The sequence below is a fragment of the Pogona vitticeps genome, chromosome 1, assembly GCF_051106095.1.
Source record: "Pogona vitticeps strain Pit_001003342236 chromosome 1, PviZW2.1, whole genome shotgun sequence".
Taxonomy (NCBI): Eukaryota; Metazoa; Chordata; class Lepidosauria; order Squamata; family Agamidae; genus Pogona; species Pogona vitticeps.
Genome location: NC_135783.1, coordinates 281,078,450 through 281,095,510, shown reverse-complemented (window position 1 = coordinate 281,095,510; position 17,061 = coordinate 281,078,450). Strand labels below are relative to the sequence as shown.

The 17,061-nt window shown below is 40.0% G+C and overlaps 1 protein-coding gene across 8 annotated transcripts in view; it reads left to right on the top strand.

Annotated features, from left to right (window-relative positions):
• The window catches only part of SHANK2 (SH3 and multiple ankyrin repeat domains 2), a 498,212-nt gene that overhangs the window by 147,350 nt on the left and 333,801 nt on the right, over positions 1–17,061 (top strand). The window contains exon 1 of one of the 8 annotated variants that reach the window (XM_072985925.2): positions 5,143–5,561. The exons of the other annotated variants lie outside the window; for them this stretch is intronic. Coding sequence (XP_072842026.2) covers positions 5,534–5,561 — 28 coding nt within the window. The 5' untranslated portion in view covers positions 5,143–5,533. Of the gene's footprint in view, positions 1–5,142; positions 5,562–17,061 lie in introns of those variants that run through there. 8 annotated transcript variants of the gene reach the window in all.

Sequence of the window (17,061 nt, the reverse complement as noted above, 5' to 3'; positions counted from 1 at the left end):
GTATTTTCCCTCAGACAGTTGCAGGATAAATGTAGGGAACAAGAACAGCCTTCATAGATCTTACAAAGGAATTTGATTTGGTTAGCAGGGACGGCCTTTTTAAAATACTTCCCAAGATTGGATGTTCACCTTGACTCCTTAACATCATCAGGTCCTTTCATGAGGGAATGAAGGGCACTGTAGTTTTTGATGGCTTGACATCAGATCCGTTTGACATCTGAAGCGGAGTGAAACAGGGCTGTGTCCTCGAGCTGACTCTATCTGGCATCTTTTTTGCTATCGTGCTGAAGCACACTTTTGGAACTGCAACAGAAGGTGTCTATCTCTGGACTAGCTCTTTAATCTCCCTAGATTGAGAGTGAAGACCAAAGTCCAACTGAAATGCATGTGGGACTTCCTCTTCACCGTTGTTGTTCCCCGTTCCGCTCAAGACCTCCAACAACTTATTAATCATTTTAGTAAGGTCTGCCAAGGTTTAGGATTAACAATCAGCCTGAAGAAAACACAAGCCATGTGCCAGAGTGTGGACTCACCTCCCTCTATTACCATCTCTATACAAGAATTGGAGGTTGTTCATGGTTTTGTGTACCTTGGCTCAATGAACTCTGACACTCTCTAGATGTCGAGCTGGATAAATGCATTGGCAAAGCAGCTATCATGTTCTCTAGACTCACAAAGAGAGTCTGTCTTAACAAAAAGCTGACGGCATATACCAAGATCCAGGTCTATAGAGCCTGTGTCCTGAGTACAGTCCTGTGTGGCAGTGTGTCCTGGACCCTTTGTGCACAGCAGGAGAGGAAGTTTAACATGTTCCATATGCATTGTCTCTGACGCATTTTTGGCATCACCTGGCAGGACAAAGTTCCAAATAGGGTAGTCCTGGAACAAGCTGGAATTTTTAGCATGCATACATTGCTGAAACAGCGACATCTATGTTGGCTTGGGCATGTCGTGAGAATGGCTGACGGTTTTATTCCAAAAGATCTCTGTCTTGTCTGGATTTAGTTTCAATTCGTTAGCGCTTGTCCAATCCATAACCAATGACAGACAGCGACCAAGGACCCAAATAGCATCCTCTGCAGATGAAGCAAAGGAGGGATAAAGCTCCATGTCATCAGGTGGCAATGCACTGCAAATCTCTGAATGATTTCTCGAAGCGGCTTCATAGAATTATTAAAATACATTGAGTAAATGATAGACCTGTGTGGGACCCCATAGCAGAGATCCCACTGTATTGAAACAAAATCCCCAAGCTGTTCCATCTTGGATTCTGCTATCAAGAAAGGATTGGAACCAGGAAAGAGCAGATACCTCAATTTCTAAACTTGATAGCATTTGCAGGATATCAAGACTGACAGTATCTAGGAGCAGTAGCAGGGTTACATTCCCCTCATCGGCTTCCCTTAGGAGATTGTCTTGCAAAGTGATCAGTGGTGTCTCTGTCCCATAATGTGGCCTGAACCCCAGTTGAAATGGATCCAGACTGTCCATTTCATCTAAGAATACCTACACCTGATCAGCCCCCACATTCTCTATTAACTTGTTCAGAAATGGGATATTCACAGTGGGTCTATTACGTAGTTCATCTGTTTCCATGTTGGTTCTCTTAGGAATGGGTCTTATATTAGTTTCTTTTAAAGCAGAGCAGTACACCAACATTATTCCTACTCTATCCCACTGGTCCAACATGAAGTGTAGGCACTCCATGCCAAAGTATGTGAGAGCAGAGGTTTTGCTAACTCCCATGGACTATGGCAACACCCTGTCCCTCCCCCAAATGAATGGATATTGAAATGGACACTAGGAACAAAGTCAGCTATTATGTTTCAAAGCCATGTTCAGTTTTTAAGTGCCTTGGGATGCATTAGTTTAATTTACACTGAAGTATGTTAGGAGTCTGTGGGATAATCTATTGTAATAAAGTTTTAATAATGTTAAGTTATTGCCAGGTAGGAGTGTGTTTGCTGTGAAGAATCCAGTTTAAGTAATAATCTCCAGGTAGTCCCCAGTGTCTCATACAGAAGTACATAAAACACATCTTAGTCTCAAATATTATGTTCATTTTCATTTATGCAGTCAGAGGCCATTTCAGTATTGCTAGTAAGCATCCTACAAGCTATTGCAGAAATATTTTTCCCTACCTTGAATTTATTATCTCCAATGGTTTTTAGTTACTCATTAATTTAGTGAAGGCAATAAAGCAGCAACACCAAAAACCACCTAGATTTGAATAGGAAGATATATTCACTTGAAATCTTTTGAAATATGAACACTAAGCTGTCTTTCAAGACTGTGGTATTTCCAGTATAGCTGATAGGATTTTGTATATGAGAAAAAGTTTGTATCATTATCACAAGGACATACAATCACAAATTATTTCCAAAACAAATTTTAAAGCTGGTCAGGAACAAAGCAATATATATACAGTACCCTGTTTCCCTGAAAATAAGACCTAACCTGAAAATAAGCCCTAGTATGATTTTTCAGAATGCTCGTAATATAAACCCGACCCCCAAAATAGGCCCCAGTCAAGTGAAACACTGCCCTCCACCATTATGCAGCAACCAGAAGAAGATGACAGGACTGTATATGAATAAATGTAATTGTTGTACATGAAAAAAATAAAACATCCCCTGAAAATAAGCCCTAATGTGTTTTTGGAGCAAAAATTAATATAAGACCCTGTCTTATTTTCAGGAAACATGGTAATAAATTTTCAAGAAAACAAGTAAAGTTTTTAAATGCTGTTTAAAATGATAGATGTGACTTGACATATATATTAAAATATATAATAATGCTACCATTATTATATGTTTATAATATATATTATATTATAATTTTCATATAATGCTACCATGTGCTGTTATAATGTTCACATAATGCTACCGTATGAAAGGCTACAGCTTAACAGTTCATACCTTTTGAATACTTCCCTTTGCTAAATTTTTCTTTTTGTCCAATAAAGCACCGTTGCTGTTACCTTCTACATCACCTGATGTTTATTCTCAATTAAAGTACATCATAACCATATATTGTAAGGGTTATTTACCTTCCAAATTTTGGGAATTTTTTGCCTTTAAAAATACACAAAACTTCAGGTTAGACAGTCTTTGCTCTTCTATGAATGCAATTATTTTTCAGTTCAAGCTACAGGAAGTGGTCACAGCAGTTTTCAGCTACCAGTCTAACCTTCCAGAGTGTAATCGATGACAGAAACTCAGAGTTCATAGAGAAACTTTTTTTGGGACAAGGAAACAAGGACTACAGGGGAAACCTAAGAAAAAACTATCTCTCCATTTCCTCTAGCAGGGGAATCCTGTGAGTGGAATTCTGACAAGTAATCTGAATCCAACCCACTGTGTCAGGAAGAAATGTTAGACCAGAATTTTCTGCTTTCTGCTCCTAAACATTATCACTGCACATGATTTTATTATGCTGGCAAAGCAAATCAACATTCTATAGGCCAATTCTAAAAATAAATTACCATTCACACTTGTCAAAAATACAGCCCTTACGGTCACTTTGTGTTTGGATAAGAAGTCTTTTAGTGATGAAAGAAGTCAGCTTCTGGGATTTTCCTTTGCCTGGTGTCACCCTTTGAATGATAGTGAACACAAGAGGACATCCTGTAGACCAGTGGTTCCCAACTTTGGGTAAACCTGGTATTTTTTGACTGCAGCTCCCAGAAATCTCAACCCCCCAGTACCTCGGTTGTCCAAGGTTGGGAACCATTGCTATAGACCAGTGGTTCTTAACCTTGGGTTACTCAGGTGTTTTTGAACTGCAACTCCCAGAAGCCTTCACCACCAGCTGTGCTGGCTGGGATTTCTGGGAGTTGCAGTTCAAAAACACCTGAGTAACCCAAGGTTAAGAACCACTGCTATAGACCACTGGTTCTTAACCTTGGCTTACTCAGGAGTTTTGGACTGCAACTCCAGAAGCCTTCACCACCAACTGTGCTGGCTGGGGTTTCTGGGAGTTGCAGTTCAAAAGCATCCGAGTAACAAAGGTTAAGAACCACTGCTATAGACCATCTTGACTGCTACCATTGGTGTTGTTAACATTCAGACTGCCCTTTGCAATGTAAAGCTTAGCACACTTTTTCCTGCTGGCAACACAGGGACAATATTATGCAGCAATATTGGGCCATTTCCTGGTGTTTTGAATAATAGGTACAGAAGCCCAATACCCCACATTCATAAACCAGAGGGTTTTTTTTGCAGAATTGAATTTGTAGAAAAAGCAGAGTAAATATCCTGCAATGTTTCCTTAACTTCTGAAGGTTTATTTGTATGCTATTGCTGCTATTACTCTCAAATATTGCACCTAGAGAGAGATCATATGCAGGGCTCGAGGTGGTGCATTTCGTTCTTGATACTCTCATCTCCTCTGTGAGATCATCTGAATCTGGTGTTTTCTTGACTCTGGATGATTAAATTATCTTATAGAGAAACAAATGTGTCTTGGAGTACATATAAATCCAAGGATTTTCATTGGTGACATACACTTTGTTACATACCCATACCCACACAACTTTATGCCTTTTTCGGTCTAAGAGTTGCAGTAGTTGATCTTTTTAAGAAGAAAATATATTAAATTATATCAAAATATATGAATTGCTTTTGATACCATTAATATGTATGGCATTCAGAAAAGAATTCTTGCTTCTTCAAAATAAAGAAATGGTTCTGAGAAGCAAGGCATAAGATTACAATATTAAGAAAGCAGGTAAAATATTGAGACTGAAATCAGATTGCAAATGCATTTAATTTAAAGCAGGGTTTGAAAGAGCATGTCTCTTTTGATCAACATTCAGGGAGTAAATAAGACATCCTGTCAACCTGTCACACACATTTCTTTGACATTCACTTGAATTTAAAGCACTAGTCTGAACATAATCTATTACCTCAAATTCTTCTATCTCACATTTATAATGATACTTTTTTTACACTCATTACAGATACATAAGACCACCTTAATAACTAGGGAGGCCCATTTACTAGATTTAATAACTTAGTGCCAGTGTGGTTTTATTTTTTGTTATGAAATCAGAATTGCATATTAGAACAGTACAAATCTTCTATGAACTGTCCAGCAACTGAACCTAATTGACTGACATGTTATTCTTTTTCTTCTTACTGTGATTAGTTGTAGCATGTAATTTGTATGTGTCTATTTATTTATTTTTATTAAAAACTGAAGAGAAAGTAATGGATTAAAAGCTGTGATGAATAGAAAAGTTAATCCCTGATTGTTTTCATCCAGTCTACAGCTGTCTGTGAGTAAATGAGCACAGAAGGTTTAGAAAGCATTTGCTATACGACATTTACTATGGCTTCTATAGAATGGAGACACAAAAAACCAGCAATAATATATATAGGACGCTTGAATATCTCTTTAAATATAGCTATGCACATATTATATATGTTGCGAACCGAGGAGCCTTTGAATTGCATAATCTATTTTTAAATCTTTTTATTTTGTTTGCCTTGGCTCTTTGTGACGAGATGAATTATCAGATGGATTAAATGACATGGGTTGTTCTTCCTCAAGTGAACAAGGTTTGTTTTCATCATATACCTTCTCCTTCAGCAGCTCTGAAGATAGAAACAAGAGGGATTTTATTTTTAAATATGAAACACATTGAGGTGATGGTGTGTGAGTTTGGTAGTTGATTAGCAGACTAACTAATACTTGGATACTGTTGCTAGGCTTCAAGTCAGAGTTCTGTATTCCTCTATAATTATGCAGAGATGTGTATATGTGATGGTTTGTGGGTGTTTTCAAGGGTTATTTTTTGTAATATGTGTGTGTGTGTGTATGTGCATGTCGCAAATGATGCCTGCTATATCAAGCTTATTCTTTATGTTATGTGGTTCTAGTATGTGGCATTTGCTTTTGACTAAGGAACAGTATGTTGGTTTTATCCAGAAATCAAGGCAGTAGATGAGAAATCTGTTTTGTTTATATTTTGATGAAATAACAGATGTTTACGCTTATTTGCTTTTTAACCACTTATTATGGAACTGGCATGATTAAGGTCAGTATTGCTGGTTCCAGAGCAAGAACTCAAATATGCCATCTGGTTTAATTCTGTTCTTATATTTAAAGAAAGAACTGTACAGCATTATGTTTGTTTTTTCATGTCAGATTCTTACAGACTATTTATATTTTACTTAAGTGGGAAAATGTTTAAATCAATAAAATCCGGAGAGCACTAAAGGAACATTAAACAAAAACCTTGCAAATTCCTAACACAGAGAGCACAATGTGTGAGTTGCTCTATTTTTATCTTGTCTCACTTACTTGATAGAACTAAAAAGGGTAGCATAATTAAGCATATATTGTAGACATGTTCATTCACCATTTCAGTTTTGATCAATCTTAACTGAATATGTCTTTTAAAAGAGGTACCGAGATCTTCTTGGTTTTATTGTTTATTTGTAAGAAGCTATGAACCTAAGTATTATTAATTTGGCCATCAATGCTGTATGTACAGTCTTTCTAACTTCTATTTTGAACGCATTAATACCTGTTGGGAAGAATCCATATGAAATCATCACTTCAGTACTGAAATCAAGTATGCATTTGTTTAGTAAATGTGAATAAACATGATTATTGTTGTCTATTCAAGGTGATAAGAGGTATGGAGAAACTCATTTGACATGCTAAAATATACTTGTGGAAGAGGCAAGCTGAAAAATAGATGAGGTGCATGTGGCTGTCTGGCTGAATAGCATTCAGAACCTGAAAAAGTTCCAATGGTTCTTCTGTGCCGTAGAACAGAGAAGAAGCACCCTACTAGTCCTGTATTGTTTATACTTTTACAATTACAGTATGTTTTTATCCTTCCCATCTCAAAGCAGGTCAGGATGTACATACTCCTCCCTCCAGGCTATCCTAACAAGAAATCTGTTAAGTAGGACAGGTAGATGAAAGTGACTGGTTCCAGATTCCCAGGAAGCAGGGTTTTGGCTGTGCTACCGCATCACTCTAGGAAGTATTGGTTAGGATTTAGAATAGTCCTTTCGTATTAAGTTTTTAAATCTAATCATGGGCACTATTGGCTCTCCAACAGACTCGGGTCAAGGAAGAAGCTGATCTCTTCCTGCACTTATAATGGTCTTATCATGGAAAGTTTTGAGACTAGACTACATGTGACTTTTAATTCTTGGATTGAGAGGGTGCTCACTGAAGGTGTCCTAAAATGAAAAATGACAAAGAAAGTGTATAAAACATAAAATGGAAAAAGCTGGAATTCTTCATTAATGTAACAAGAAATTAAAAGATACAGATTTTTACAACTGATCATTCAAGAAATGTAGGAAGAAGAAACCACCATAGTTGTACATATACAGTTACCCAAAGCCAAAATAGCTACTCAAAATCAGAATAGACAAGACCAAAGGCAAGAAGAGTTTTACATTGTGTTTCAGGGTGTGCCACATTTAATCACCTAGTGAACAGACATCAAGTAGGCATCCTTCAGTCTCAAGAGACTATGGTAACATGCTCTGAATAGAGGTCTTGGAACAGCATCTAGTGTGGCTGAGAAGGCCAATTCGAGAGTGAAAATCCCTTCCACACTGAAGACAAATGTCCCCTGTCCAGCTCCCTACTTTTGCCAGTTTCGGGACTGCCTCTTTGCCTCAGCCTCTTCAAATTGGGAGAGGCCATGATGCACTGCCTACCTCCAGGCTGAATGCTCAGACGTCAAAGTTTCCCATCTGTTGAGGTCCATTCCTAAGGCCTTCAGATCCTGCTTGCAGATATCCTTGTATCGCAGCTGTGGTCTCCCTCTGGGAGGATTTCCCTGCACTAATTCTCCATACAGGAGATCTTTTGGAATCCAATTGTCAGCCATTCTCACAACATGCCCAAGCCAACATAGACGTCATTGTTTCAGTAATGTATACATGCTAAAAATTCCAGTTCGTTCTAGGACTACTCTATTTGGAACTTTGTCCTTCCAGATGATGCCAGAAATGCATTGAAGACAGTGCATATAGAACACATTCAACTTCCTCTCCTGCCGTGCACAGAGGTTCCAGGACTCACTGCTGTAGAGAAATGTACTCAGGACACAAGCTCTATAGACCTGGATCTGGGTATATGCCATCGGTTTCTTATTAATGCATACTCTCTTTGTGAGTCTAGAGCAGGGCCCCCCAACCTTTTTCACCCTGCAGACTGGCTGGAGAAGGCGGGGCAACCCCCACTCTTGTGCACATGTGAAAATGAGTGTGCACTCATGCATGCACAAACAGTGGCACAGCACTTGTGCAGTGGTGCATGTACTCATGCGCATGCACAGATGGTGGTACGGTGCTCGCACAGGCATGCTGGAGCACATGTGCATGCGCAAATCAGCTGTGTGTGGAGTGGGTGGGAGGTCTGTCTCCGTGGTCCAGTCTGGCTCAGGCCACAGACTGGCACTGGCCTACGGACTAGGGGTTGGGGGTCTCTAGTCTAGAGAACATGGTAGCTGCTTTGCCAATGTGTTTATCCAGCTCAACATCTAAAGAGAGAGTGTCAGAGATTGTTGAGCCCAGGTACACAAAATCATGAACAACCTCCAATTCTTGTGTAGAGATGGCAATAGAGGGAGATGAGTCCACACCCTGGCACATGACTTGTGTATTTTTCAGGCTGATTGTTAACCCTAAACCTCGGCAGACCTTACTAAAACAATTCATAAGTTGTTGGAGGTCTTCAGCGGAATGGGCAACAACAATGGTGAAGAGGAAGTCCCGCATGCATTTCAGTTGGACTTTGGTTTTCACTCTCAATCTAGGGAAATTAAAGAGCTTTCCATCTGAGGTAGTCCGGAGATAGACACCTTCTGTTGCAGTTCCAAAAGCGTGCTTCAGCATGACAGCAAAAACGATCCCAGATAGAGTCAGCTCAAGGACACAGCCCTGTTTCACTCCACTTTGGATGTCAAACGGATCTGATGTCAAGCCATCAAAAACTACAGTGCCCTTCATTTCCTCATGAAAGGACCTGATGATGTTAAGGAGTCAAGGTGAACATCCAATCTTGGGAAGTATTTTAAAAAGGCCATCCCTGCTAACCAAATCAAAGGCCTTTGTAAGATCTATGAAGGCCACAAAGAGTGGGCGTCATTGTTCCCTACATTTCTCCTGCAACTGTCTGAGGGAGAATACCAGGTGACCATCTCTTCACAGCACTTCAGCACTTCAATAGGTATGTTATCCTTCCTAGGTGTCTTGCCGGAGGCAATGGAAACCAAGGCTGCTTTTATTTCTGCTAAAGTTGGTTCGCTGTTCAACTCTTCCAAGATAGGCAGGCACTTGATGTTATTTAATGCCTCTTTGGTTACTACATTCCCTCTAGATTACAGCTCAGAGTAGTGCTGGACCCCCATGTTCCATCTGCTTTACTTGGCCCTGGATGATCACGCCTGTAGCAGATTTCAAAGGAGCAGATTTCTTCTGTATTGGACCTAAAGCCTGCTTGATCCCATCATACACTCCCTTCATGTTACCTGTGTCTTCTGCTAACTGTATCTGAGAGCAGAGCTGAAGCCAATAATCGTTGGAACATCTCCCGGCAATCTGTTGGACTTTGCTACGAGCAACTCGAAGGACCTTCAATTTGTGCTCACTAGGACAGGCTTTGTATGCTGCTAGAGCTCCTCTCTTTTCCTCATTGGCTGCCATCAACTCTTCTGAATGGGCTTCCAACCAGTTTGCCGTCTCTTTGGTCTTCATACCAAATGTGGACAAAGCGGTGTTCTAAACAGCATTCTTGAAATGTTCCCATCATTCAGGTGCATTTGTATCAGCCAGGCGTTGAAGGTTTTCCTCAAGCGCTTGTGCAAATTCCTCCACTGAATAGACATAGGGTCCAATTTTAAAAAGTTTGCACAAGCTGAGGAAAACTGTTTCACTCAGAAGTTTCATCCAGAAGTTCTCCAAGCTAGGGCCCCAGTACTGGAATTGATCCTGGTGAAGAGTAAAGGTCTTTGGGAGATGTATTGTAGATAGGATGTAAATCCTTATTTGTCTCTTCCTCACATGAGGAATTATAAAATCATTCTCTGAGACTCCACAAGAAAGTGAGGTATTTTGTGGAGCTCTCAACCAGAGAAAGGTATGAGAGCAAGTTTTGTGCAAATTTGTACTAGAAATGATTTAATATAAATAATGGTTTGATGCAAATAATACAAACAGATGAAATGGTTACGGCTATTGCTATTTTGCATGAACATTTAAGGATTAGATATGTTGGTGAAATCTTTTGTATCTTCTTAAACAGTCAGCTAGTTATTGTGTGTGCCTTGCATCTCAAGGAAATGGACGCTAGTTTTGCAAAGGGATGATTTGTGCAACTTATGAAGACCCTGGGAAGATTTTTTTTCTTTTTTTGCTCTGCTCTTACATGGAAGTTAAATATTCCTTGTCCAGGTGCCCAGCCATCTCAAATTGAGACAGATTAAAATTTATGAGGACAGCAAAATTTGTGAGCATTTTTTAGGTCCCTATATGTAGAGAGATAAGACTCTGAGGGACAGTTATGTATGGATGGATGGATATATGTATGTATGTATGTATGTATGTATGGATGTATGGATGTATGGATGTATGGATGGATGTATGGATGGATGTATGTATGGATGGATGGATGGATGGATGGATACCCTGCCTTTCTCCAAAATGAGGATCCAAAGTAGCTTATATCATTAATAATATAAGCTAAATACAGTACATTATTCAAATATATAGCTTTTTAGAGCCATAACTATAAGTTTTTGGTATCCAGGGTAAGCAGTGTAAAATGTAGTGCCAAATCAGTTTTGTAGTTCATGACATAAAAATAATACAAGAAGTAGTTTGAGCATTGCCAGCATCTTCCTTTTCCACAGGATATCAGAAGTACTGATTGAGCTACAAAACAAATCAAGGGTGTGTTGTATGTATATGTATTTTATCATTTAGCATACCATATACTGTACATTAATAAATTGGCCTTATCTAGCCCAGAAGTCTGGTCTAGTGAGTAGAACTTTCCTTCCAGGAGGGGAGGCCTGATCTTTCAACAGTCTGGTTAGCCCACTGTCTAAATGGTCTCACATCTTCTAAGTCCAGGCCAGAGCCTTGATCTACTGCCTTCTGCTGCCTCAGAGGTGCCTGTTATGTTGACTACCTTTCACCTGCTCACCTGGTCTAATCCTGTCTTTTCCAGTAGCAGTCGACCACACATCTAACTGCTGTGGCCATATTTAATTTGGCTGTTAGCATTTTAAAATGCAAAGTGTAGCCTTAGGACTATCTGTAGCTCAACAAGTCTACCGCCCCTTCTGTCACACGATCGACTAGAAGGATATGGAAGTTGAAGCCTTGCTGCATATTAGGTTCTATACAAGGTGCCACTGAAAAAATTATGACTCCCCAGAAGCATTGTGGCAACTTCTTAAAAAACCAACACCAAACTTGAAAACAGAAAATAAAGGCTCCAGAAGACATACTGGTAGTGACAGTGTTAAAGTTAAATACTTAAATAACTTGAAGGCCCTTCTCTGGGGTGTGGGTAACCTAGAGGTCTGCAGATATATTTCTAGAAAATTGTGGGGGAATGTTGTCCAAAAATATGAAAGATCACATCCCTAACACGCAGTTCTCCTGGGACTGTAAAGTTTAAAGGGCATGTAATCAGTCATATATGCCCTGGATGATCTCAGATGACCTGTTCCCAGGAGGAATCATAGGGATTTGAACTCCAGATATCTAGGTACTCCAATCCACTTGAAAGAAATCTCTATTCTGCATAGTTTAAACTTTGATCTGTTGCTGAAAAGAATGAAAAAGAATTGACAGCCACTACTCACAAAAACTGGTGAATTAAATAGTAAATTATATATGAATGCAATAGTTATTAAAGTTAAAGATAAATTTATTTTTGCTTTTAAAATAATCTTTAAATGTGGACGTATTGATTGAAATTCAGTAGTAAGTCACAATTACAGTAGGCCCATTCAATCAATAAGGATTTGGTGAGTCAACTCCTCCATAAGCTCAATTTATTCAGGGTCTACTCTAGTTGTAGCTTACTACTATATTTCAGCTACAATTAAGTAGTTTTTGATGAAAATAAAATTTTGAACAGGCTTTTTCTTTTGCCCCCATAGATCACAATCCTGTTGGTGCTTATGGAAGGTTTGTGTAAGGTGTTGCAACTAATAGTGCATAATTGACAAGGTACCAGGGCACATTTTGCTTGTGCAATTGGGTGATGACTAGGCTTGTGATTGAGATACAGTGGTGCCCCGTATAGCGAGGTTAATCCGTTCCGGATTAACCTTCGCTATACGAAAACATCGCTGTGCGGGTAAGGAAAGCCTATTGGAACGCATTAAACTTACCCCTCCAGGCCGCGGATGACCCGAAATGCCCCCCCCCACAGCGTTTTCGCGACCTCCGTAAGCAAGGGGAGGGCGGGAAAACACTGATAGGGGCCATTTCGGGTCATGCGGTGGCCATTTTGGAGCCGCCGATCAGCTGTTCGGCGGCTCCAAAATGGCCGCCGGATGCCCCAATCGTCGCAAAGCGAGTGCGGCGATTGGGGCAGATCCGTATAGCGATCCCCAAAAAGGGATCGCTATACGGATTCTTCGTTAAACGGTGCGCTCGTTAAGCGAGGCACCACTGTACATCCTAGCACCTTGTCAATTAGCTTCATTTAGCTACAGCAAGTTATGCAAGTCTTACTCAAACACCAGTAGGATTCTAGCCATAGTTCCATTACAGGAAAGAGTTTCAAATAAGATTCAAATGAGATTCCATGACTATACCTTTTGTGAAGAAATCTGTCATTTAATAGTTAAATTTCCTGGTTGCTTGCTATTAAAAGTTCCATCAAGTCCCACAGTGGAATTTGAGATGGCAAAACAGTAAAAGTTCATCGTGAGGCACCAGTTATTTTAATGCTTTGTGATGGTCCACTGACTTTAGAAAGCACAGGATTAGTAACAAAGGAATTTCTGGATTGCTGTTATCTGAGGACAATGGGTTTGTGCCTTTGTGCTATTCTGAAGTAGCAATTATTTGCTGTGATGATATATTATGAAAGTAAGAGTGGTAACGTAATGTAAAATGATAAATACTTGGGTTTTGTTTCCAGGAAGAATGAATTTACACAAAAAATACTGTAATGTAGGAACATATCTGAAGGGGAATGAATCTAGTGAGATAAACACAGGTTAAAAATAACAGTAGTATGAGCTGTACTACCTTGATTTAGTTTTGGTTACCAGGGCCAACATGAATTTGACCCAACTCCAGAAGGCAGTGAAAGACAGGAGGGCCTGGCATGCTCTGGTCCATGGGGTCACAAAGAGTCGGACACAACTTAACGACTAAACAACAACCAGGGCCATATTTGCAATGTATTTTGCAGGGACTTTTATCATTCTTATTGGTGAGGCTGTGTACTGGCACAGGCTTTTAAAATCATGTCACAGTAGGACATGATGGAACAGTTTGAGAGTCATGGTTTCCTGTGTCTTTTAGGAAGCATGCTCCTCGAGGGCAAAATCCAATTGTTAGTTTGACCTGTTAAATGAACAACTTGTATTTTGGTCACCACTTACTTAAGTAGATTTATTCTAGCTGAGACTAACAATTGAGTTTAGCACCAATATTTAAATATTCCGTGTTAGGACTGAATCCACTGAATGTAATACTGTGCATACTTTAAGCTAGGAGATTTGCAGAAATGTTAATCTTCAATTTATGTTTAAGCCTTCCTATTTTATAGCAGATGTGGGCAAATGAAAGCCCATGTCACCGTCCTCTGAAAACAAAAGTGATTGGGGAGGTGTACATATTTTAAACAAAAATGTTTTGTTGATGTTTTTATATCTCGGTTCCCTCCTGATGGGAATAAGGTTCAGCACTATTTTGGAAAGCCAAAAAAGAAGTGAAAACGCCAGTAAGTGAGCAGAAGAATCAGTGTTGAGCCAGTAGAGAAATCCATAATGGAAGCTACAGTACAGTAAGCTTTTATGTAGCAGTTACACAGGATGGGCAATATAATCACCAAAAGGGAAGAAATGCATTGTAAAAAAGATGACAGAAGTTTATATAGGTTTGCACAATGTGTGTATTGTGTATAGATATATAAAATTTGGCATGATTCATATAATTTAAATAGAAACAAAATTCATTTTTGAGGGAGTGAACATGACCATTATGCATGGTCTTTTCTTCTGTTTGGTAGCTAACTGTTGTATGTACGTATGTACTAATTTTGCTCCTGCTCTACTTTCTGATGGTTCATTATCTTATACTACACTTGGAGTACAAGCTCTTCACGTAATCAGTGCCTTCAAATAGCAAACTGTCTTTTGGTAGGAGACTGTGTTCTGTATACTACGACATTTGGCCACCATAGCTTATAGTATTTAAATTTTTACATACATTGGCCAGAATCCTGTTGCACAACTTTGTGCCATACAATGTGGATGGTGTCATCATCTGCAGCTGTTTTTTTTTTTTTTGGGAGGGAAATCTTTCCTGACTCCCTCCCCTTTATGGGGATCCCTAGAATTCTTTTTTGTCCTGGGGAAGACTTAGGGAGTCATGGAAAAGGAGTGGAGGGACTCTGATGACAGAAAAAACTGCTGGTGGTCCTGGTCCACATAGGCATCCTTCAGTCTCAAGAGACTATGGTAATATGCTCTGAATCGAGGAGTGTCCTCTCCAGAGCATGAAGCCTGGGTAAAGTAATATGGAGGATAGGTTGTTACCCAAGCATTGAATCCCCCCTCTCCACGCTGCTGAAATGGTCCAATGGAAAGGCAAGAGCCAATACAACTGGTTCCAGCAACGTCACAGAAGTTGGCAGAATGACACGAACTGCCTTCAGGACTCTAGTTCCAGATTTTGCCCCTAGGTTAACTCCTGAAGCCTTTTCCATGAGTGGATATAGCCACAAGGCAGTGGAGGTTTGAAATCGGAGTTTTCCTTCTCCTAGATGGGCTGCCTTCCATGGCTGATGAGCCCCACCTATCCGGCCTGCTCTTTAATAGTGTGGAAGTATGATCCGACCCTTAAAACTTTCCTGCCTCCCAGGTGTATGCAAATCTAATTCCTATTTACAATATTAGGGGCAGAGACAGAATCAGAGAATTTGAGAATTTTGTGTGCAGTCCTTGGACATGTTCATTTAAAATAGAAAGCCCCACCCCCTAGCCATGCGGTGGGGGAGACAAAAAGAAGGCCCAGAAAAAAAACTCAGCAAAATGTCCATGCAAACATACCTGGCCTTCATGCTCAGCCCAGCTTCCTAGGGAAAAGGGCCTGGGGTCCTGGGACATGCTCATTTTGGTCCTGGTCCAATTTACCAAAATCAGAGTTCCTCTGCCTCCTGTTTTATGGCTCCTAATGGCTTTCCTGGGATGAAATGAATCCCTAGGGATTCCTGGAACCTGTGTGGGTGAGGAGAGGAAATGTTTATTTTCCTTAAAACGTCTGTGGATGATTATGCAATTCAAGTTCCATGGGATAAGTTGTGCAACAGGATTATAGCCATAAACCCATTACAATCTTTATAACAATCCTTTAAGGTAGATCAATATTATTCACATGGTAGGAATAATGCTGAGGCTGAGAAAAAAGTGGATTTCCTAGGCCATCTAGTAGTAAGTTCATGGATCATTTGAGCTCTGAAGTCAGGATATTCAGTTTGCAACACTGATGTCACTTTTGTTTCACCTCTACATTTTTCATTGTCAGCCAGAGAGAATTAGCCCAGAGTTGTTTGGGATAAACTTCCATAGAATTTGTCTGCAGTTCCTGTATTCAGTTTTGAATACTATGTTGTGCAGCTGACATTGTTAATTCCAGATTCTTTACTGAGGTCCAAAAAATTACCAGAAAGTATAGAAAGTAAGTATAACAAAGAGGGAAAATTCATATTCTTTTTCACAGAATGCTTCCCACTCAATCTTAACACATTCTTCTTTCTGACAAGAAGTGTGCCCTCAATGATGGCCAACACTGTAATATATGCTCAGTTGTGGGTAGAAGTGACAGCCACGTTGTTGGTACATGCTGAGGCATATCTTTGTATTCCATTTCTTCAAACTCAAAAGAGACTTAAGAGACACTACTTTCTTTCTAGGGAAATTAAGATCAATGTGTACCTTTTCAAATCTTTCATCCCATGTTTGAAGCAGTATGCTCAGCTCCTTCTCACTTTGTTTAGTTTACCTCAGTCCTCCCTTCTCATCTTATAAGTCCATTTTGCACTATACAACCATGACTGATTTCCAGGGCTTCTGCCTCTCTTTACTGACTAAGGTCTCCTGATATCTCTTGCACCTTCCTGCTCAGATGTCTTGGCTCCATTTAAGTACTTTCCCTGAGTTGCTTTTTTACTGCCCTGGCCTACTGTTGGGGCATTCAGGAACTCCCTGTAGCTTTAGCCTCTTCATGATGGTTCGACCACCTAACTGAGGTGGCTCGTCGGGCTAACTAGTACTTGCCACTGTGAAACACAGTTACAATAGTTTCAGGAGATTAGTGGAGAGATGGTGGAACAAAGTTGGAAAACTGGCAACTATACCTGACTGGATTGCACTGGTTTGATCTATGTTGGCTTATATTGCTTAGGGCCCAGGGGGCTTCTAAGTGCTTTCAATACCTCTGCACCCTTGGGGAATGCAGCATTTTGGGAGTGGGGACTCTGCTCTTTTATTGCTGGGTTTCACATGCGGTGGAGCAGGAGTGTGGGATTTCTTCTCTAGGTGTTATTAGGTTGTAACTCCCATCACTCTTAGCTGCACAGCCGGCAGGGATGAGAGCTGCATCCCAACATCAAAAGGGCCACATGTTCCTCAGCTGTAGCTTTGAGTGTGTACTTTTTAATACTGTCTACTGCAATCTCCTAGAAAGACATTGCTGGGATTCCAGAACTGTACTGTGCAGAGGGATTTACGTTAAAGTTAGCGAGAGTTTAATGGTGCAAACATTCAGCAAGGTTTTCCTGTTTCTTTAGATTTTTAAGGGAATCTTAAAATTATGGCCATCTGGCTTT